Below are 24,877 nucleotides of genomic sequence, written 5' to 3'. Positions count from 1 at the left end.
CCCCCAGAGGCTTCCAGACTGAACTTGGAAAACTGCTAACCATATAACATTTTAAAAATCCATTCACCAGTAAGGGACATTTGGGTCATTTCAGAGTTTTCAGTCATTACAAATAATACTCCTGTAAACATTCTTTACTGGCACCCCACTCCAGTACTCTTACTTGGAAAATCCCATGGACAGAGGAGCCTGTTAGGCTGCAATCCATGGGTTCGCTAAGAGTCGGACACGACTGAGCGACTTCACTTTCACTTTTCACTTTCATGCATTGGAAAAGGAAATGGCAGCCCACTCCAGTATTCTTGCCTGGAGAATCCCAGGGACGGGGGAGCCTGGTGGGCTGCCGTCTATGGGGTCGCACAGAGTCGGAAACGACTGAAGTGACTTAGCAAACATTCTTTTACACATATCTCAGTGTACATGTTCAAGAATTTCTCTGGCGTTTATACCTTAGATTGAAACTGCTGAATCCTAGTGTAGATGCATCTTCAGACAGATAATGCCTGCAATGTACCCAGGGGAGTTGTCTTGAAAAATGCTACTGTGAACGTTCTATTACATATCTTTGGTGATCGTACCACTCAGTCCTCTTGGTTATATATTGAAGTGTGAAGTTGTCAGGTGATAGAGTATAAAGCTAAATAATCTTTCAAAATGATTTACAGTCTCACAACATACAGGAGTTCTACTTGCCTCATTTTCCTCAACAATGATAGGTACCATCAGTCTTTTTAATTTTAGCAATTGGTGGAGATTTATATCTTTAGTTTTAACTTTTATTTTCCTGATAACTAATAATATTCAACAACTTTTCATATCCTATTGATATTTATATATTCATTTTTGTGACATGGCTTTTCAAGTCTTCAGTCAGTTCAGTCACTCAGTCATGTCTGACTGTTTGCAACCCATGGACTGCAGCACACCTGTGTTACCATTTTTCAAGTCTTACCCATTTTTAAAATTGGATTATGAAACTTTTGTTATAGATTTTTAGGATTTTTTAAAAATATATTCTGGATATTACTTTCCAGTAATATCCAGACATATGTGTTTTATATATCTTTTTCCACTTCCTGGATTTGTTTTTCACTTTTTGAAAAAGAAATGTTTTCTGTTGGTGAGGAGAAATTTTTTTGTTTTAATGAAGTCATATGTGTCAACCTTTTATATTAATACTGTGTGTTCTGTTTAATAACTCTTTACTTATCCCAGAGGTTTGAAGATATTCCCCTCTGTGTTCTTTGAAAATTTGATGTTTTAACTTAAACATTAATTTTTGTATCTGGAATGAAGTATATGGTTACATATGGATATCTGTTTGACTCCCCACAGTTTTATTGAAGAGTCCATGGTCCCCTTCCCACCCCAGAATTACAGGAGTTCCTTTATTATAAATCAGATGACCGTACTCTGATCTGATCATGAGCTGTGTAGTTTTTACAGTTAACCGGTTCTTGTGGTAACATCATTTATTTTTGGATCTTTACAAATATATTGTCCCACATTGAGGCCCTCTCACTGTGTCTCTTCACCGCCACTGGCGGCAGCTCCCCAAGGTCCCGTGGTGACTGACGCTAATTAATCACAGGACGCCCAGGAGCCAGAGGAGGCCGTCTTGGGAACACCTGGCCCAGAGGGCCAGGCATCCACCATGCTGAGAACTGGCACATCCGCAGTCTTGTGTCTATTTTAAAAGTTGTGTTTTTTCAAGGGAATCTCCCATTTCATAAAAATTTCCTAATTTATTTGCATAAAGTTATGTATAACATCCTGTTACTATCTTCTTAATGTCTGAAAGATCTATGATGAAACCTCCTCTTTTATTCTTGATACTTGTAGATTGTAGGGTGGGGGGTGTATTTCTTAATCAGGCTTGCTGAAGGATTATCTTTTCAAAGGATCAGCCTTTAACTTTGTTAATATCTCTACTGTATGTCCATTTTCTGTTTTCTACTCATCTCTATTGTGTCCTTAATTTTACTTTCTTTGAGTTTAGTTTGCTCTTCTTTGCTTAGCTTTTTGAAGTAGAAGCTTAAATCATTGATACGTAACCTTTCTTTTCTTTTAATATAAACATTTATAGCTGTAGACTTCCCTTTGAGCGCTGATTTAGTTAAATCTCATGTTTGTATATCTCATATTTTCATGAATTTTAAGTTCTAAAAAATTTTTTACTTACATTTTATTTCTTTGATATGAGTTATTTACAAGTATGTGTGTGCTACATGTGTGCTAAGTCGCTTCAGTTGTGTCTAACTCTGTGCGATGCTATGGACTGTAGCCCGCCAGGCTCCTCTGTCCTCGGGATTCTCCAGGCAAGAATACTGGAGTGGGTTGCCATGTCCTTCTCCAGGGGATCTTCCTGACCTGGGATCAAACCTGTGTGTCTTATGTCTCCTGCATTGGCAGGTAGGTTCTTTACCACTAGCATATATGTCACTTAATTTCTTAACACTGGGTCTTTTAATTAATTTATTATTGATTTGTATTTAAATTCCATGTGGTTAGAGAACATATTCTTTATTATTTCAGTTATTTGTGCTTTATTGAGAATTGGTTTTTCACCCAGTACACTACATAAACATTTGAAAAGAATGTGTATTCTATGCTTTTTGGATATAATGTCCTGTATGTGTCAGTTAGGTTGGTTGGTTAACCTGTTATTTGGTTATTTATGTTAATTAGTGGGCTTCCTATGTAGCTCAGCTGGTAAAGAATCCACCTGCAATGCAGGACACCACAGTTCAATTCCTGGGTCAGGAAGATCCCCTGGAGAAGGGATCCTGGAGACACTCCAGGATTCTTGGGCTTCCCTGGTGGCTCAAACAGTATAGAATCTGCCTGCAGTGCGGGAGACCTGGGGTTGGGATCCCTGGTTTGGGAAGATCCCCTGGGGGAGGGCATGGCAACCCACTCCAGTATTCTTGCCTGGAGAATCCCCATGGACAGAGGAACCTGGTGGGCTACAGTCCATGGGGTTGCAAAGAGTCAGACGCGGCTGAGAAACTAAGCACACACACACGTTAATTAGTTATTTATGTTACTAGTTAGTTGATTGTATTATTCAGATATTTTCTATCCTTATTTATATGTTCATGTTCTTTTTTTTAATACTTTATTTAGTTAGTTATTTGGCTGTGCTGGGTCTTAGTTGCAGTACATGGGATCTTTAGTTGCAGCATGCAAGATCTTTTGTTCTAGCATGCGAACTTTTAGTTGTAACATGCAAACTCTTAGGTTGTGGCATGTAGGATCTAGTTCCCTGCTGCTGCTGCTGCTGCTGCTGCTGCTGCTAAGTCACTTCAGCCATGTCTGGTCTGTGCGACCCCATAGACGGCAGGCAGCCCACCAGGCTTCTCCGTCCCTGGGACCAGGGATCAAACCCAGACCCCAAGCGTTGGGAGCACGGAGTCTTAGCCACACCCCTCAAGGTCATCACAGAGCACTGAGCTGCAGCTTCCCACGTCCTCACATTCTTGAATTACCAGTAACTGAGAAATGTGTCAGAAATCTCCAACTCATAATTATGGATTTTCTATTTCTCCTTTTAGTTCTTTAAATTTTGCTTTTATATTTTGTATTATTAGGTCCATATAAACATAAGGTTATTATAGCTTCCTTTTGAATTGACTATCTTTTGCTGTAATTATCATTTCTAAGTAATTTTAGTTTCATTTCCACTTTAACTTGAGTTTTTTTTAATTAAATATAGTTGATGTATAATGTGTTTATTTCAGGTGTGCTACATGGTGATTTGACATTTCATATATTTTTAAATGATCACCATGATGAATCTAGTAACCGTCTATCCCCCTACAAAGCTATTAAAACAGTATTGACTGCACTTCTTACGCTGTATGTTACATCCCCAAGGTCTTGTTTTATTACTGGGGTTTTGTGCCTCTTAATCCCCTTCACCTGTTTTATCGCTCCTCCGCTGCTCTCCTCTCTCTCAATCACTAGTTTGTTCTGTTGTATCTAAGATTCTGTTTCTGTTTGGTTTGTTTTTTAGATTCCACATGTGAGATCATACAGTATTTGTCTTTGTCTGATTTACTTCACTTAGCATACCTTCTAGATTTATCCATGTTGTCACAAGTGGGAAGATTTCTTTTTTCATAGCTGAGTAAATACTCCATTGTATGTGTATACCACATCTTCTTTAGCCATTCATCTATTGGTGGACACTTAGGTTGTTTCCATGTCTTGGCTATTGTAAACAATAATGCTGTGAACATTGGTGTGCATATGCCTTTTTTTTTCTTATATGCCTTTTCAAATTAAGTGTTTTTGTTTTCTTTGGGTAAATACCCAGAAGTTAATTTGCTGGATCATATGGCAGTTCTGTTTTTAATTTTTTTAAGAATGCTGTTTCCCATAGTGACTGCACCAATTTACATTCCCACCAACAGTGAATGAGGTTTCTCTTTTCTCCATATCCTTGCCAACACCTGTTATTTGTTCTTTTTTGAGTAATGGCCATTCTGACAAATGTGAAGTGGTATCTCATTCTGGTTTTGATTTGCATTGCACTGATGATTAGTGATGTTGAGCTTCTTTTCGTGTGTCTGTATGTCTTCTTTGGAAAAATGTCTATTCAGGTCCTCTGCCGATTTGTTAATTAGGTTTTTTTTTTAATGCTGAGTTGTGTATTTGTGTATTTTGGATGTTAACCCCTTATTGGATATATCATTTGCAAATATCTTCTCCCATCCAGTAGACTGCCTTTGCGTTTTGGTGATATGAATTGACTATTTAATCTTGATGAAGTATCCCTTTTTAGTCTAGTTATACTTCCTGCATTAAGACTGTCTTGTCTGATATTAACATAGCCACTTGAACCTTCTTTGGTTAACGTTCATAGGGTATGTATTTTTCCATCTGTTTGTTTTTGTCTTCCTCTATCGTTATATTTTAAGTTTTCTTATATTTCAGTGCTATCTTATAAATAGATATAATTGGGTTCTTGGGAGTTTTGGGGTCTAGTTTGTTTATTTTCTCTTTGTTTATCCAAACCAGTTGTATTTAATGTGATTATTTATTTGTGTTAAAGTCTGTCATTTTGTATTTTGCTTTTTGTTTTTGAGTTCTTACTAGTTTATTTGTTCCTCCTTTCTTGCCTTCTTTGGGATTAATCAAGCATGTTTTATTATTCCATTTCTCTCTCCTTAGCTTTTTTAGTGATGCATTCTTGTTAGAATTTTTTAACTAGATGGAATTGTATATTTTGAACTTACTAAAGTTCATCTTAAGTAAGCACTCGGGCCCCTCCCCAAATAATGCAAAGTTCTTAACAAATTTTGGCTACATTTACCCGACTCCTACCATCCTTTGTGCTATTGCTTTTATGTAATTTACTAATACAGTTGACCCTTAAACAGTGTGTAGCTTAGGGGCAGTGAAATCTGCATATAACTTCACAGTAAGCCCTCCATATCCATGGTTGTACATCTATGGATTAAACCAAACCATGAATCCTGAAGTACTGTAGTACATGTTTATTTTAAAAATTTGCATGCAAATGGATATGCACAGTTAAAATCCATGTTGTTTAAGGGTCAACTGTACATGTACTATAAACCCTACAAGCCATTAAAAAAATATCTTTTCTAAATAGTCAATATTATCTTGTATCTGTCCACATAGTTACCCCTTCTAATGCTCTTCCTTCCTACAGTTGTATTTTTCCATCTGGGATTACTCTTTTTTATCCTGAAGAACTTCCTTTTTATTTCCTGTAGTTTAGGTCTATTAGTGACATTCTTTCAGCTTTGATGTTTCTGAAAATGTTATTTCACCTTTTTAAAAAATTTTTAATTGCATGCAAGAGTCTTTAAATTCTGTTATGTTTTACAGTTTTCAAAAGTTTCACACAGATGATTATAAGAAATCATTTCTTATAATCCCATAGTAGCCCTCTTTTTTCCCTCTACACCTATATTGCCCCTCCTCAGTTCCCTCTCTCTACTGTAAGTCACTAGTTTGTTCTCTTCATCTGGGAATCTGCTTCTTTTTTGTTGTTTTATTCACTAGTTTGTTGTATCTTTTAGATTCCACATATAAGAGATATCTAATACAGTATTTTTCTTTCTCTGTCTGACTTATTTCACTTAGCATAATATCCTCCAAATCTATACATGTTGCTACAAATGGCAAAAGAGAATTCATTCTTTTTTATGGCTCAGTAGTATTCCTGTGTGTGTGTGTGTGTGTGTGTATGTGTATGTGCGCATGTGTGTGTGTGAGACATCTTCTTTATTCTTTCATCTGTTGATGAACACTTAGGTTGCTTTTATACTTTTTCACCTTCATTTTTGAAGAATCAGTTCAGTTCAGTCATTCAGTCATGTCTGACCCTTTGCAACCCCATGAACCGCAGCACACCAGGCCTCCCTGTCCAACACCAACTCCCGGAGTCCACCCAAACCCATGTCCATCGAGTCATTGATGCCATACAACCATCTCATCCTCTGTCGTCCCCTTCTCCTCCTGCCCTCAATCTTTCCCAGCATCAGGGTCTTTTCCAGTGAGTCAGTTCTTCACATCAGGTGGCCAAAGTATTGGAGTTTCAGCTTCAACATCAGTCCTTCCAATGAACACCCAGGACTGATCTCCTTTAGGGTGGACTGGTTGGATCTCCTTGCAGTCCAAGGGACTCTCAAGAGTCTTCTTCAACACCACAGTTCAAAAGCATCAATTCTTCAGTGCTCAGCTTTCTTTATAGTCCAACTCTCATATCCATACATGACCACTGGAAAAACCATAGCCTTGACTAGACGGACCTTTGTTGGCAAAGTAATGTCTCTGCTTTTGAATATGCTGTCTAGGTTGGTCATAACTTTCCTTCCAAGGAGTAAGCGTCTTTTAATTTCATGGCTGCAGTCACTATCTGCAGTGATTTTTCACTGTAGAACTCTGGGTTGGCAGTTTACATATTTTAGCCCTTTAAAACTGTCATTTAACACTATTGCTTCTTACTTTCACAGTTTCTGTTACAAAGTCAATTGCTTCTGTAAAAATAATCCTTTTTTCTTTAACTGCTTTTAAAAATGTATCTTTGTCTTTCATTTCGCTTTATTTTATGTATTTTATTTTCAGCAGTTTCACAGTGATGTGGTTTGGTATAGTTTGGATTTTTTGTGTGTTTTTGCTGCTTGTGGATTGCTGAGCTCTTCTTTCATTAGTCTTCAAGTATAGTTTTTCCTCATTCTCTCTGTCTTCTCTCACAGGGATTATAGTTACTCATATTTTGTATCTATTGACTGTGTCCACGTGTCCCTAATGTTCTAATCTGTTTATCTGGGTTTTTTTCCCTGTATTTTTGCTTCATTTTGCATGTTTTCTGTTGATTTTTCTTCAAATTTTTTAATTCTTCTGCTAGATCTTGTTTACCCTTAAATCCGTCCAATGAATTCTTAATTTTTAATATTGTTTTTATTCTAGTATGTTTGTTTAATTTGTTATGAAGGTTGCAGTTTTCTGTGAGTATTATCTTTTCTTACATTTTTTTCATCTTTTCCTCTACTTTTTAAAACTGTATTACTTACCGTTAGTTTAAAGTCTGTTTCATTATCTGGATCATGAGTTTTCTATTGTCTATATTTTTTCTTGATTATCAGTCACATTGTTCTGACTCTTTATATTTCTGTCTTGCACACACACACACACACACACACACTGGATATTTTATATAAAAGAAGTTTTGAGACTCCAGCTGATATTTTCTATCAGAAAGAATTCTTTCTTTCCTCTTTCCTTTATGCTAATAGGATAAGGGCCTGATCCTCTCAGTTTAATCATGGATTGAACTAGTTCAGATATGAATTTTATCTACGGTTTATATCCATATTCCGAGGCCCTGGGCCCTCGACTGAGAGCCTAATGGGTCTTCATCTTCATAGTCGTGAAAAAGTACAAGAAATTGTCCTGCCTTTGAGAGTTTTGGGGCTTGGTTCTTTGACCTTTCAGTCCTTACAATTTCAAAATAAGGCATTTATCTTGAAGAGGAGATCGGCTATGTTAGAAGTAGACCTCATCCTTCTGGTGGGACCTTGTCTGCTGAAGTCACAAAATTATGGGAATTTTCACTCTGTCTTTTTAGAAGCTTTCAGCCTAGCTTTGCAGCCCCAACATGCAGGCTCAAAACTCAGCAGATGTCCTGTGGGAAAAACAGGCCATATTCATGGACCTCCTCAAATTCCAATCTCATAGCAGCCTCATCAGTTTCTCTTTCCTCCAGTGAAGCTCCTCTGCACAGGCCAAGACTGACCGTTAATTCATGCCCAAATTTGGCAAATGTGCTCAGGAAAGAAAACAGTGTCAGCTACTTAAGAAATCCTCCTCATCCAGGTCTGGAATTCCAGTTCATCTAATCCTCATAATTTCTGTAACAATGCAGTATCTTTTAAAAAATGTATCTGATTTTTTCTAGTTGCTGGATCAGCAGCACCACATAGTCATATCTGTTACATACTACCTGGAAGCACAAGAAACACTGTCTTCTACCTGCCCACTGTAATTACTTTATCAACTTGTCTCCTAAGTTCTACTCTCGTCCCCTCCCCTCCCAGAGCAGCCGGAGTGTTCCCTTTTAAGTCTGCCCTGTCACTCACTTGCTCAAAACTCTCCAGTGGCTTCCCTTCAAGCTTAAGATAAATTTAGGTTCATTTTCAGGGTCTACAAAATCCCACACAGTCTTATTGCTACTTCTTCTCTACCTAATCTCCCACCACTCTCCCCTTTGCTCACTCAATTCCAGCTATACTGATCTTCCTTCCATTTCTCAAAGACAGTAACATGTTCCCATCTCAGAATCTTTGCACTTGTTATAGACCATCTAGTGGATGGCTCTCCCTCAGCCTTCATAAGACTTTGCCTTTATTTCACTTGGGAGCTCTGTGCAGATGTCACCTTCACAAAGAGGACTTTCCTCACCTCTGTGTCTCCTTAACTTGCTGCTTTAGTTTTAATCATGGCATTTACCTAATATTATGTTGTGTCTTTTTTGGCCAATTTTCTGTCTCCCCCACTAGGTGGTAAGCTCCATAAGAGTGGAAACTATGTTTTGTTCACTATTCTACCCCAGGACTTAAAATAATGTATAGCCTGTAGTAAATGCTTAATAACTTTGTGGAATGAATTAGATATTGCTTACCTTGAAGAATTATCAATTAAGGAGATGAATGATCAGAGTAAATTGAAAGTACTCTGCAGACTGTTTTAGAGCAGGTGGAGCACTGATGGAGTTGTCAGACAAGGCCTCAATAAGGTGGTGATTCTGGAGCTGAGTGTCAGAAACTGAGTATTGATATATTCAGATCAGAAAGAACAGAGAATTCAACGTATTTGAACAAACTGGTGTTCAGAAAACAGTGGAGCTACGACATGGGGGTGGGTGATAGGAAATGACATCAGACATATCTAGGAAGCAAGGCAGGGGCAAAATCACAAAGGTCTTTGGATATCAGAATAAAGAATTTGGATATCAGAATAAAGAATTTGGACTTTATCTTAAAGTCCAAATTTTTAAGGTAAGGAAAGATGCTATTAGATGTATATATTTGTATGTATTTCAGTAGTCCTCACTGCAATAATCACACTAAAACTTTAAGTAAATTGATACAGAAAATCCCTGATTTGATTGTCAGAACCCAGTTTCCACACATAAGTCCTTATCCCAACTCCCTGTGTAACCTAGGGAAGGCATCATTTCCTCTTCTGAGCCTCAGGTCTTCATTCTTAGCAGAAGACTGTAAGCTTCTAAGAGCCATTCCATCTCTGAGCCTGTGGTTGTTTATATGCTTGAACTAGGTTCTTTGGGAAGAAACGTGTAATATTTTTCCTACATTAGCCAGAAATAATTAAAACTTCCAATTCTGGCCAATCTAAATTCAGTTCTCCTCTGAGATTTTCTAACTTTTAGGTCAGATGCCAAGAGACTAGCTTCCTGGGATAAAACTATCCAAGCAGAAGTAGCAAGTCTTTTTTTCCCTCTGGCTGGGATGGGGATGCAGGTGGGAGGAGGGAGTGTTAGAATGAGTCTTTTTCTTGCAGTTGTGATTCCAAAGAATCCCTACCCTGCATCCGATGTGAACACTGAGAAGCCCAGCATCCACAGCAGCACCAAAACTGTCTTGGAGCATCAACCAGGGCAGAGGGGTCGTAAACCAGGAAAGAAGCGGGGCCGGACACCCAAGCCCCTAATTCCCCATCCCATCTCTACCCCATCCAAGTCAGCTGAGCCTTTGAAATTCCCAAAGAAGAGGGGTCCCAAACCTGGCAGTAAGGTAGGTAAAAATGTGGGTTTGCCAGCAAGGGATAAATGGTTATAAAGGGATAACTCATCCATATCCATCCATCTTAGAAAGGAATGTGTCTGACTCTATTCTCCACCTCGTGTGTGCTTTTAAGGAGAATCTCCTATATTGTCATCCCTACTTTAGCTACTTAGCTGGGAGTTGGTAATGTTAGAGATAAGATAGTATGGATAAGAAACAAATTTTTACTTTGAAAGTTACATTCATGGGAATTCTGGTCTGATATCTTCAATAGATGAAAGGCTCTGCTCCTAATTGTTACTAACCTACACAAAGTGGATGCCCAGGTATGTGATCAGAAGGAGAAAACTGACACTATAAATGTATTTATTTTTCTGTCCCTATACCTTCTTTAAAAAAAAAAAAAAAAGGAAATTATTGATACTAAGGATCAGGCTGTATACTTGACACCATTACAGATCATATGATATTCACAAAACCCTAGGAGATAAGTAGTGTTAATGTTAAATAGTCAAGTAAATTGAGACTTAGAGATGGGAGATGACTTCCCTATAGTCACACAGCTAATCAATGGCAAAGGCTACAGAGATGGATCTCCAGATCTTCTAGTTCTAAGATCACTGCTGCCCCATCATATATTCACTCACATTTCCCGAGGAAGGTAACACTTAATCTCTGGTGTTGGAAAAAACTTCTGGGTCGAGCTTCACTGAGCACTGTTACTGAAAGTACCGCCTTTTAGTCATGACCAGGTCTCCATGTGTATCTTCCCTCAGAAAACCATTGATATGAAACTTCCTCAGCTGCTTCTCTAAGGCTTCCTTTGGCATCATCTTCTCCAATCACTTCCTAAGTCTCAGAGAATTTCTCTGCAACTCCTTCCCAAACTAGACTACCTGAGTTCCAGTGTGAAAATGATACCCAGTTCTCCTTAGGCATTCCATTCCAATTTCCTAAGTTCTTCTCTAGGTTTGATTGTTTGGGTGGGTTTGTTTTGTTTCTTAGCTCCAGCTGGCCTCAGTCCTTCTAGAATATAAGCTCCTGAAGGTCAAGAACCTAGTCTTCTCTTTTTCTCCTGCCCATGCCCTATATCTCAGTCTCTTAGGAAATGTTCAATATATGCAGGATGGATGGATGGATGGATGGATAGATAGATGATTTTAGTGATGATTTCCAATTGAGAATATCCCTTATTTATTGGTTTTGAATTCTTGATGTCACATCCTGATCCTTCTATGTAATGCATAATACTCCCAATCTGTTATCATTAACCCTTAACCCAGATCCTGATTCATTTTTGTCTCCATTACTCTCTTCTCATTCTCATGTTATGGAGGAGAGGCTGAAGGCTCTAAAAATTCCAAGGCCAAGGAAGTCATGCTTTTGATGATGTGAGGGCACCTTGACAGTTAGATTAAAAAGGGAGAAAACTTGTCCATGAGGTTCCAAAAACCAATAAGACAGAAAGAACCAATAAGCAGAAACTCAAGCAAATAGGCTTTGTCTCAACATAAAAGGAACAGTTAAATCTATTTCAAAATGCAAGTAGTAATCTCCCATCACTAGAGGCATTTCATCAGGTATTTCATCAAGTACCCAGGTACTGATATGGATGTTTTTAAGGAGTGGGATGTAAAAGTATTAGGTAGATAGTTGGATTAAGTAACTTTTAAGATCCTTCAAAGCTAAGAACTATAATTCTATGATTGCTTCAGCTCTGCTTTCAGGAAGTCCTAAACATAGTAACCAAAGTCCTTTTTCTTTCCAGTCCTCTTAAAAGCAATAACTTTCATCTAATACTGTATTTTATGGCCTGGCATTTGACTCCCTAATTCCCCTTCCTGTGATTTTGCCTATTCCTGTAAGTGTATAGGCCTCTACTTAACCCATGACCTGTATATTCATTTTTGAAGCAGAGTGATCTTGTGATAAGAGCATAGGCTTTGAAGCCAGAGAAACTTAGATTTATATCTCATCTCCAGTTGTTACCACTGTGTTGACTTTGAGAAAGCTTTGAGTAAGGCTAAGAGCCCCAATTTTCTCACCAATAGAATGGATAACATATGAATAGATATAATACATGTAAATGCACCTATCTCAATAATGCTTTACATCTTTCTGCTTTTTTCTCCAATATTTGGGAACCAAAACTCACCAGGTTTGTTTCTTCAGGAACCCCCATGAAATCCTACCAACTCAGTAAAGTTGAACTATTTCCTTTCTTTCCTGACTCATTGCTCATTTAGATTTTTACTTGTGGCAATATCAAAAACAGGAGGAAATGTCCATGTCCTATGCATGCTTTGAATGTTATATAAGAGTTTGCATGACTGCTTTGACAGGCAACGCCATCCTGTATATGTGCCTGCTGTCATTGGGCTCTCTCTCTGATACACTCCGAGAAGGCAGTCAGGTTTATACAGCTCCCAGAGTGGACCCTACATGTGACATTTAGTAAAAATGGATTTCTGGATCTCAGTGATGGTTATGTTTTCCTTGCATTCAGAAAGGCTTTTTAGAAAACTGTTTCTTTGAGGAAAAAACAACCTTCTGTGATCTTTCTCCCCCAGAGATTGCCCAGAACAGCATAGAGGAGATACTAGATTTTTCTCAAATCATTATTACTACTCCCATTATTGATATTCTATACTGTATGCTTCATTGAAAGACATTTATGATACTTATCATATGCCAAGTATCATGTCAGAATGGTAAGGAGAATCAGACCCTCAGGGAGCACCAAGCTAATAGGGGACACCAGTATATAAATATATAGCGAAAGTACATTGTAACAAATGCAACCATACAAAGTACAGAAATGGCACAAAAGAGACAGTAACTAGAGGACATCTAGAAAGGCTTCCTGGACAAACAGATATTTATAAGGTAAAAAAAAGGTATTCTAGCAAAACAGATGGTTTATTGTTATAAAGGCAAGGACTAGATAAAACTGCAGGTTTTAGGGAAGTACTATAGTTAGAGATTACTGGAATACAAGGTTTAAGATAAGAAATGGCAGGTAATAAGCCAAAGAGGTAGGTAGAGGAAAGTAGTTTGTGGAATTAGGGGAAGGGATGTTTCCATTTTCAACAGAGAAACAAACTGATGTCAAAGTAGACTTAGGTCGCAGCATTTTTTTTTCCTTTTTTGCTTTTTTTCTGTCTAACTAATAAAAAATCCAGACTTCAGATAATAATACTGAATACATATAAAAGATAGTGAATTAAGCCCTGGCTATACAGAAGCCCAGACTCTTATACATAGATTGAGAGAATATTTACTAAGCATCTACTATTTTTGCAGCTTTGAACAAGAGGCTATTTGGGGGAAAAAAAAATATATATATATATCATATGATATCACTTATATGTGAAATCTGGGATACAAATGAACTTATTTACAAAATAAACACACTGATATAGAAAACAAACTTACGGCTACCAAAGGGCAAAGTGGGAGAAGAGCTCGGTTGGGAGGTTGGTATTACCAGATGCACACTACTATATATAAAACAGATAAACAACAAGGTCCTGCTGTATAGCACAGGGAACTGTGTTCAATATATCGTAATAACCTGTAATGGAAAAGAATCTGAAAAAGAATACATATGTGTGTTTGCATATATATCTGACTCACTTTACCGTATACCAGAAACTAATACAACATTGTAAATCAGCTATACTTCAATTAAAATAAAAAAGAAAGAACACAGTCCCATCCACAAACGTATTCCAGTTTCATGGGTGCATTGAGTGCTAAGAATAGAGGAATGAGAAGACAAGTTACCTATCATGGGTAGCAAACTTTTCCTCATCCATTTTGACAGAGGAAACCTCGGACTTTGCTGAACCCACCACCCACCTCACCAACAACCAGCACCCCTGAACCGGACACCAGCACTGTACCCCAAGATGCTGCCACCATACCCAGCTCAGCCATGCAGGCCCCCACAGGTAAGAGCAGATCACAGTATTAGCTGCAACAGGCCCCAGGCCCCAGGGTCTGTACTGTCTCTCATACCGTACCAATAATTAGCCCCCTGCTGGGGCACACGCACTTAGTCGTGTCCTACTCTTTCAACTTCATGGACTATAACCCTCCAGTCTCCTCTGTCCATGGAATTTTTCAGGCAAAGATACTGGAGTGTGTTGCCATTTCCTCCTCCAGGGGCTCTTCCCAACCCAGGGATCAAAGCTGCATCTGCCTGCATCTCTGGCGGATTTTTACCCGCAAAGCCATCAGGGTAGCCCAATTAGCCCCCTATCCAAATCTAAACAGAATCTTTAAAAATTTTTAATTTGATATTTGAAATAACTTCAGAGACATCTCCATTCTGTCAAAATGATCCAAGAAACTTCGGTAGATGTTCTGTGAACTTACAGTTGGGGATCTAGGGCTTGGGGGTGGGATGGACATGAAGCCAGCACCAGGAGCTCACTGGCTCAGTTTGTAATTATACCCATCCTTTCCAGTTTGGGATGCTCCCTCCTTAGTGACCCTTTCCAGAACCCTTCCAGCATTATAATTATTCTGCCACCACTCAAATATGTATGACACTGCTCTGGTTTTTTTAATTTTTGACGGTGGCAATTTTTGGTACTGTGAAAGTGTTTTTTATTTTGGACAAATCAGTGCATGTTTGATTCAAAGCAAAATCTGATAACCATAGTGAGTGGGTAATCACTTGGGTTGTGCATATCTGTTCCCATTTCATAAACTATATGAAGGTAATTCTAAAAGAGCTACCCCTTTAGAATAGATGTACAGCCTCCCAGTGGGGTAACTATTGACAAAAAGAACAATATTCATTTTTATGTGTAAATTAAGATACATGTGTGAAAACGTCTTCTTAGGGAAATCTAAGGAACTGGAATGAATGATCCTCATGGAAGTTAAGGTAGCCTTTTTCTTAGGAGTTGAGTTTGTCTCCACCCTAGAATGTTAGTGCTTGAAGGGAAGCCCAATCATTTCCTCTCCAAATAACCTTTGGAAAAGAACAGAGCCTGCTGGTAACATTTATGTTCAGCTCTCATCAGGGTACTATCACATTATTTCTCCAAATGTGTCTTATGCATCTAGCCTCAGCCAGTTACTGGGTTTGCTTAGTCCAAAAATGTTACTAGATTGATAAACAAAGCTTAGCTTAGCTCCATGGATGAGGAAGTAAAGATAGAGGAACACCTCGGCGAAGATATTAATTCCATTTTCTAACCTATAACATGCCCACTAGATTCCTGTATACCTGCTTGTTTACTCCATATGATTCTAAATATCAGTTAGGTGCCTGGATGCATTTTCAACAAAACCTAGATGATTCATACTAGTGGAAGCCTCATGACTGTGCCTCACTACTCATTTAAAATGACGTAACTCATCTCTTTTGGTCGTCACTATGCTGAAATCCATCCCTTGGTCTGAATCTCATAGCTAAGAAAAATGGCAACTTCACTTTGTATCCCTGTTTCTTGCTCTTGGCCAGGCTATAGCAGTTTTCACTGATCACTGTTTCACCATCCTGACTGGACCTTTGCTCTTTCTGTGTGATCTTGCTTTCACTTCCTTTTCTGATCTCAGTTTACACACCTATACAATGATACAGTTAGTCCAAGTTACCTTTATAGATGCTTCAACTGTTAACAATAAAAGCTATCATAGATTGAAAGCTGTGTGCCATGCTATATCCTTTATTACCAACCTTTCATTTTTTTTAACTGCACAACACTTTTTATTTTCTTCAGAATTATATACATGAGAACAGTTTAAAGGAAAAATAGACTACAAGAATTATTATAAAAAGAAGAGGAACAGACCCCCTCTATCCCCTGTCATTTACTTCTCACAGAAGGCAGTCACTTTTAATTTAGCTGATTCTTTTATTTACTTTCATATATGTAAATAGAATGCTTATAATGGCTTTTTTTTAAACTTGAGGTATTTTTGTACCAACACACTTTAACTCTTCCTTTTCTTTTTTTGGCAACCCAGGATTTAACTCTTCTTAATCTCTTTGCCTGTTACCCACCCACACATACTTCCCTGTCTTAATAAGATGATATGATTATGATTAGATTGAAATTCAATAGTGTGTTATTGTAACTTGTTTTATGCTAGTCTCAATTGAGCCATGTAGAGTACTATGATTACTTTTCCTTTGTTGTACAAAACTTTGTTTTAGATTAAATCTTGACCTTTTTTGTTATGTGTTTATTTTGCTATGTACTTACTAGCTCAGCCTTACAGTCTCTTACTGCTGTATACATCTTTCTTTTTTATGTTCAAGCATGTTCATCTCTCTTTCGTGTTATCCCAGTTTGCTCCTTTATTTTACAATGTAATCTTTATTTTACCATGGAATCTTCCCTAGATTTTTATTTTCAGTTTTGTGTGAAGCCTGTTTATTCTCTTTGAAGCTTCTCTTCATCCCCATTATTCTGAAATTTCACCTAGAATATGAGTATTTTTACTCACCATGTGAACATATAGTGTGCCCATTCCATCATTTGGTTTCTTGAAACTTTATTAAATTCATCAATGATTTTCCCTCACTTTTTATCTACTTACTCTTCCTGGCATATGTTCAGATGTTGAACCTCCTGAAGTCATCCTTTGTATTCTTGACCCTCTTTCTTCTTATTCCTATTCTCTTTGTCTTTTTGTTCAACTTTCTTCAAGCTTTCCACAACTGTATCTTCTAAACTCTTTATTGAGTTTCTTATTCCTGGCAATTTTTTTTAATTATCATTATTTCTCTAGTGGCATTTTCCAAAGGGTATTTGGTAGAAAACTAGTCCTGCAAAATGCTCTGCATAAAGGGACTTTACATACATTTAGGAATTTGGTCACATATGTTTAGAAAATGCCTACACTCTCCTTACCCACTCTTGGTATTTGCATCTGCTATGAAGAACTCTTGTTTTATCGATTTTTTACTAGATTATTTTTCTTTTTTAGATTCACAACAAATTTGAGCAGGAGGTATAGAATATATTTCCCATATACTCCTTACCCCCGACACGTTTCCCCTTCTCCATCATCAGCATCCCCCACCAGTATAGTGCATTTGTTCATTGATGAGCATCATCACCCCACAAGGTCCATAGTTTACATTAGAGATCTTACTTGGTGGTGTACTTTCTATGGATTTTGACAAATATATAATGACAAGTATCCACCATTATAGAATCTTACAAAATAATTTAACTGCTCTAAAAATCCTTTGTCCTCTGCCTAGTCATTCTTACCTCCCCACTCATCTCTGACAGCCACTGACCTTTTTACTGTCTCTATAATTTTACCTTTTCCAGAATGTCATAAAATTTAAATCATTCAGTATACTTAGCCTTTTCAGATTGGTGTTTTCATTTAATGATATATATTTAAATTTCCTCTGTGTCTTTTCGTGGCTTGATAGCTCACTTCTCAAGTGCTGAATAACATACCATTGTCTGGCTATACCAGCAGTTTTATAGTTTGAATTTTATATTTAGGTCTGTATCTATTTTGAGTTAATTTTTGTGAAGGGTATAAAATCTATGTCTAGGTTCACTTTTTTGTGTGTGTCTATCCAGTTGTCTCAGTACTATTTGTTGAACAAACTTGAAAAAACGTATCTTTGTTCCATTGTACTGCATTTGCTCCTTTGTCAGAGATCAGTTCACTGTATTTGTGTTGGACTATTTTTGGGTTCTGTTTCATTGATTTGTCTGTTCTTTCACCAACGCCAAAGCAAAACAGTGCCCAGTTGTGGATGTGACTGGTGATGGAAGTAAAGTCCGATGCTGTGAAGAACATTATTGCATGGGAACCTGGAATGTCAGGTCCATGAATCAAGGTAAATTGGAAGTGGTGAAACAGGAGATGGCAAGTGTGAACATCGACATTTTAGGAATCAGTGAACTAAAACGGACGGGAATGGGCAAATTTAATTCAGATGACTGTTACATCTAAACTATGGGCAAGAATCCCTTAGAAGAAATGGAGTAGCCATCATAGTCAACAAAAGAGTCTGAAATGAGTACTTGAATGCAGTCTCAAAAACAACAGGATGATCTATGTTTGTTTCCAAGGCAAACCAGAAATCAATACCACAGTAATCCAAGTCTATGCCCCAACACACTAATGCTGAAGAAGCTGAAGTTGAATGGTTCTATGATGACCTACAAGACCTTCTAGAACTAACACCAAAAAAAAAAAGATGTCCTTTTCATCATAGGGGACTGGAATGCAAAAGTAGGAAGTCAAGAGATACCTGGAGTAACAGGCAAGTTTGGCCTTGGAGTACAAAATGAAGCAGGGCAAAGGCTAACCGAGTTTTGCCAACAGAACACAATGATTGTAGCAAACACCCTCTTCCAGCAACACAAGAGAAGACTCTACACGTGGACATCACAAGATGGTCAATACTGAAATCAGATTGATTATATTCTTTGCAGCCAAAGATGGAGAAGCTCTCTATACAGTCAACAAAAACAAGAATGGGAGCTGACTGTGGCTCAGATCATGAATTCTTTATTGCCAAATTCAAACTTGAAGAAAGTAGGGAAAACCGCCAGACCATTCAGTAGACCACTAAACCAAATCCCTTATGATTATACAGTGGAAGTGACAAATAGAGTCAGTCTATTAGATTGAATAGATTAGATCTGATAGAGTGCCTGAAGAACTGTGGATGGAGGTTTATAACATTGTACAGAAGTCTGTGATCAAAACCATCCCCAAGAAAAAGAAATGCAAAAAGGCAAAATGGTTGTCTGAAGAAGCCTTATAAATACCTGAGAAAAGAAGAGAAGCGAAAGGCAAAAAAGAAAAGGGAAGAAATAGCCATCCAAATGCAGAGTTCCAAAGAATAGCAGGGAGAGATAAGAAAACCTTCCTAAGTGATCAATGCAAAGAAATGGAGGAAAACAATAGAATGGGTAAGACTAGAGATCTCTTCAAGAAAATTAGAGATACCAAGGGAACATTTCATGCAAAGATGGGCACAATAAAGGACAGAAATGGTATGGACCTAACAGTAGCAGAAGATATTAAGAGGAGGTGGCAGGAATACACGGAACTATACAAAAAAGATCTTAATGACCCAGATAACCATGATGGTGTGATCACTCACCTAGAGCCAGACATCCTGGAGTGCGAAGTCAAGTGGGCCTTAGGAGATATCACTATGAACAAAACTAGTGGAGATGATGGAATTCCAGCTGAGCTATTTCAAATCCCAAATGGTGATGCTGCAAAAGTGTTGCACTCAATATGCCAGCAAATGTGGAAACTCAGCAGTGGCCCCAGAACCTGAAAAGATCAGTTTTCATTCCAATCCCAAAGAAAGGCAGTGCCAAAGAATGCTCAAGCTACCACACAATTGCGCTTATCTCACACGCTAGCAAAGTAATACTGATAGTTCTCCAAACCAAGCTTCAGCAATACGTGAGCCATGAACTTCCAGACTTTCAAACTGGATTTAGAAAAGGCAGAGAACTCAAATTTCCAACATCCGTTAGATCATCGAAAAAGCAAGAGAGTTCCAGGAAAATATCTCTTTCTGTTTTATTGACTATGCCAAAGCCTTTGACTGTGTGGATCATGACAAACTGTGGAAAATTCTTAAAGAGATGGGAATACCAGACCACCTGACCTGCCTCCTGAGAAATCTGTATGCAGGTCAAGAGGCAACAGTTAGAATTGGACATGAAACAACGGCAACAGTTAGAACTGGACACGAAACAACAGACTAGTTCCAAGTCGGTAAAGGAGCCCGTGAAGGCTGTATATTGTCACCCTGCTTATTTAACTTATATGCAGAGTTGCTGCTGCTGCTACTGCTAAGTCGCTTCAGTCGTGTCCGACTCTGTGCGACCCCATAGACGGCAGCCCACCAGGCTCCCCCGTCCCTGGGATTCTCCAGGCAAGAATACTGGAGTGGGGTGCTATTGCCTTCTCCGATATGCAGAGTATATAATACAAAATGCTGGGCTGGATGACGCACAAGCTGGAATCAAGACTGCCGGGAGAAATAGCAATAACCTCAGATATGCCTATGACATCACTGTAATGGCAGAAAGCAAAAAGGAACTAAAGAGCCTCTTGATGAAAGTGAAAGAGGAGAGTGAAAAAGCTGGCTTAAAACTCAACATTCAAAAAACTAAGATCATGGCATCGGGTCCCATCACTTCCTGGCAAATAAATGTGGAAACAATGGAAACAAGTGACAGACTTTGTTTTCTCGGGCTCCAGTATCACTGCAGATGGTGACTGCAGCCATGAAATTTTTTAAGACGCTTGCCCCTTGGAAGAAAAGTTCTGACCAATCTAGACAGCATATTAAAAAACAGAGACATTACTTTGCTGACAAAGGTCTGTCTAGTCAAAGTTATGGTTCTGGTTTTTCCGGTAGTCATGTATAGATGTGAGAGTTGGACTATAAAGAAAGCTGAGTGCTGAAGTTTTGATGCCTTTAAACTGTAGTGCTGGAGAAGACCCTTGAGTGTCCTGTGGACTGCAAAGGGATCAAACCAGTCAATCCTAAAGGAAATCAGTCCTGAATATTCATTAGAAGGACTGATGCTGAAGCTGAAGTTCCAATACTTTGGCCACCTGATGCGAAGAACTGACTGATTGGAAAAGACCCTGGGAAAGATTGAAGGCAGGAGGAAAAGGGGATGACGGAGGATGAGATGGTTGGATGGCATCACCGACTCAATGAACATGAGTTTGAGCAAGCTCCAGGAGTTGGTAATGGACAGGGAAGCCTGGCATGCTGCAGTCCGTGGGGTGGCAAAGTGTCGAATATGACTGAGCAACTAAACTGAACTCAACTCACCAACACCATACTGTCTTGAAGTTGGGTAGTATCAGTCCTCCAACTTTGTCCTTCCCCTTCAGTATTGTGTTGGCTATTCAGGGTTTTTCCCTCTCTGTATAAACTTTAGAAGCAGTTTGTTGATAGCCACAAAATAACTTGCTGGGATTTGGATTGGGATTGCCTTGAGTCTATAGATCAAGTTGAGAAGAATGGGCATCTCAACAATATTGAGTCTTCCTATCCATGAACATGGGGATATCTCTCCCATTTATTTAGGTTTTTTATTATTATTTTACTCATCAGAGTTTTATAGTTTTCCTCATATAAATATTGTACATATTTTGCTAGATTTATACCTGGGTATTTTATTTTTGAAGGTGCTACAAGGTAAATGGTATTGTTTTTAATTTCAAATTATACTTATTCATTACTGTTTTATAGGAAAGGATTGACTTTTGTATATTTATACCTTGCAATCTTGTTACAACTGCTTATTAGTTCTGTGAATTATTTTTGCATTCTCTCCATAGATGATCATGTCATCTACAGACAAAAGGAAGTTTTATTTCTTCCTTCCCAAACTGTACATCTTTTATTTCCTTTTCTCATCCTATTACATTAGTTAGGACTTTGAGTACAGGGTTAAAACCTGTGGTAAGAGGAAACATCCTTACCTTGTTCCTGATCTTAGTGGGAAAACTTCTAGTTTTTCACTGTTAAGTATGATGTTGGCTGTGGGGGTTTTGTTGACATTCTTTATGAAGTTGAGGAAGTTCTCCTCTCTTCCTAGTTTGTTGAAAGTTTCCATCATGAATAGGTCTTGGACTTTTTGCCACATGTTTTTTTCTGCATCTATTGATATGTGATATTTCTTCTTTAGCTTCTTGATGTGATAGATTACATTGATTTTCAAATGAAGAGTTTGGAAATACATACATGCAATAAACTCCATTTGATTTTAGTGTATAATTCATTTTGCATGTTGTTGAATTCAGTTTGCTTATATTTTTGTTGAGGATTTTTGCCTCTGTTCATGAGAGATATTGGTCTGTAATTTTCTTGTGAAGTTGTTGTCTCATTTTGGTGTAGCAGTAATGCTGTCCTCATAAATGAGCTAAGAGGTACTCTCTCTGCTTCTGTTTCTGAAAGAGATTATAGAGAATTGGTAGAATGTGGTTTTTTTTAATGTTTGGCAGAATTCACCAGTAAATCCCATCTGAGCCAAGTGCTTTCTATTTTGGAAGGTTATTAATTATTGATTCAGTTTCAATAAATATAGGCCTATTCAGAATGTCTTTTTCTTTTTGTGTGAGTTTCGGTAGAATGTGTCTTTCACCAAATTGGTCCATTTCATCTTGATATCAAATTTGTCAGCATAGAATTAGTCATAGTACCTTTTAATGACCATGGATCTGTAGTGATCCATCTCTTTCAATATCTGATATTAGTAATTTGTGTCATCTCTCTTTTATTATTAGCATATCTAAAGGCTTATTGGTTTTATTGATCTTTTCAAGGAACCAACCTTTGGTTTGGGGCTTCCCTGCTGGATCTGACACTTAAGAATCTGCCTGCAATGCAGGAGACCTGTGTTCAATCACTGGGCCTAGAAGATCCCCTGGAGAAGGGAATGGCTACCCACTCCAGTATTCTTGCCTGGAGAATTCTATGGACAGAGAAGCCTGACAGGCTACAGTCCATGGGGTCACAGAGGTAGACACAACTAAGCAACTAACACTTTCACTTTCAACCTTTTGTTTCATTGATTTTTCTCTCTTGACTTCTAATTTTCATTCATTGATTTGTGCTCTAATTTATACTGTTTCTTTTCTTCTGCTTATTTGGATTTAGTTTTCTTTTTAAAATTTCGTGAAGTGGAAGCTTAGATTATTGACTTTAGGTCTTTCTTCTTTTATAATGTATGCACTCAGTGCTGTAAATTTCCCTCTATTCACTGCTTTGGCTGTATCCCACAGATTTTGATAAGTTATGTTTTCATGTTCATTTAGTTGAAAATATCTTTAAATGTCTTTTGAGATTTCTAATTTGACCCACGTGATACTTAGAAATATGTTCTTTAAGCACCAAGTATTTAGCGATTTTTCACTTATCTTTCTGTTTCTGATTTTTTGTTTAATTCCATTGTCATCTAAGGGCATACATACTGTATGATTTCTGTTCTTTTAAATTTGTTAAGGTATGTTTTGGGCTTCCCTGGTAGCTTAGCTGGTAAAGAATCCCCCTGCAATGCAGAAGACCCCAGTTCGATTCCTGAGTCAGGAAGATCCATTGGAGGATAGGTTACCCACTCCAGTGTTCTTGGGCTTCCCTTGTGGCTCAGCTGGTAAAGAATCTGCCTGCCGTGTGGAAGACCTGGGTTTGATTCCTGGGTTGGAAAGATCCCCTGGAGAAGGGAATAGCTACCCACTCCAGTATTCTGGCCTGGAGAATTCCATGGACTGTATAGTGCTTTTTATGTGTTGGTGAATGTTTGATGTGACCTTGAGAAGAATATGTGTTCTCTGTTGTTGGGTAAAGTAGCCTCTAATATCAATTATATCCAGTTGACTGATGGTGCTTTGGAGTTCAACTATGTCCTCCTGCCTGCTGAATATGTTCATTTCTGATAGAGGACATATCAAGATCTCCATCCATAATAATGGATTCATCAATTTCTCCTGCACGGAGGAAAAATTCATCTATTTCTCCTGTGTCAATTTTTGCCTCCCATATTTTGTTGTTAGAGGCATACACCATAAGAATCGATATGTCTTCTTGGCTGTTTGACCTTTGATATCATGTAATGCCCCTTTTTATCTGAAAACTTTCCTTGCTCTGAAATCTGCTCTGTCTGAAATTAATAAAGCTACTCCCACTTTCATTTGATTACTGTTAGCATGGCATATCTTTCTCCATCCCTTTATCTTTAACCTATATGTGTCTTTATATTTAAAGTTGGTTTCTTTTAAACAACATGAAGTTGGGTCTCATTTCTTGATCCACTTTGAGAATCTCTTTCTTTTAACTGATGTACTTAGATCAGTTCAGTTCAGTTGCTCAGTTGTGTCTGACTCTTTGCAACCCCATGAATTGCAGCACACCAGGCCTCCCTGTCCATCACCAACTCCCAGAGTTCACTCAAACTCACGTCCGTCAAGTCAGTGATGCCATCCAGCCATCTCATCCTCTGTTGTCCCCTTCTCCTCCTGCCCCCAATCCCTCCCAGCATCAGAGTCTTTTCCAATGAGTCAACTCTTCGCATGAGGTGGCCAAAGTATTGGAGTTTCAGCTTTAGCATCAGTCCTTCCAAAGAACACCCAGGGCTGATCTCCTTCAGAATGGACTGGTTGGATCTCCTTGCAGTCCAAGGGACTCTCAAGAGTCTTTTCCAACACCACAGTTCAAAAGCATCAATTCTTCGGCGCTCAGCTTTCTTCACAGTCCAACTCTCACATCCATACATGACCACTGGAAAAACCATAGCCTTGACTAGAGGGACCTTTGTTGGCAAAGTAACATCTCTGCTTTTGAATATGCTATCTAGATTGGTCATAACTTTCCTTTCAAGGAGTAAGCGTCTTTTAATTTCATGGCTGCAGTCACCATCTGCAGTGATTTTGGAGCCCAAAAAAAGGTCTGACACTGTTTCCACTGTTTCCCCATCTATCTGCCATGAAATGAAGGGACCAGATGCCATGATCTTCGTTTTCTGAATGTTGAGCTTTAAGTCAACTTTTTCACTCTCCTCTTTCACTTTCATCAAGAGGCTTTTTAGTTCCTCTTCACTTTCTGCCATAAG

At 38.3% G+C, this 24,877-nt stretch overlaps 1 protein-coding gene across 16 annotated transcripts in view; it reads left to right on the top strand.

Moving 5' to 3' along the window:
• Positions 1-24,877, top strand: part of SCMH1 (Scm polycomb group protein homolog 1) — a 224,290-nt gene that overhangs the window by 172,950 nt on the left and 26,463 nt on the right. For 15 of the 16 annotated variants that reach the window (XM_070368254.1, XM_070368252.1, XM_070368249.1 and 12 more), the window contains 2 exons: positions 10,057-10,289; positions 14,107-14,233. The exons of the other annotated variant lie outside the window; for it this stretch is intronic. In XM_070368254.1, coding sequence (XP_070224355.1) covers positions 10,057-10,289; positions 14,107-14,233 — 360 coding nt within the window. The remainder of the gene's footprint in view (positions 1-10,056; positions 10,290-14,106; positions 14,234-24,877) is intronic. 16 annotated transcript variants of the gene reach the window in all.

The sequence above is a fragment of the Bos mutus genome, chromosome 3 (genome assembly GCF_027580195.1).
Source record: "Bos mutus isolate GX-2022 chromosome 3, NWIPB_WYAK_1.1, whole genome shotgun sequence".
NCBI lineage: Eukaryota > Metazoa > Chordata > Mammalia > Artiodactyla > Bovidae > Bos > Bos mutus.
The sequence above is the reverse complement of the archived record's forward strand: the minus strand, read 5'-3'. Positions and strand labels throughout refer to the sequence as shown.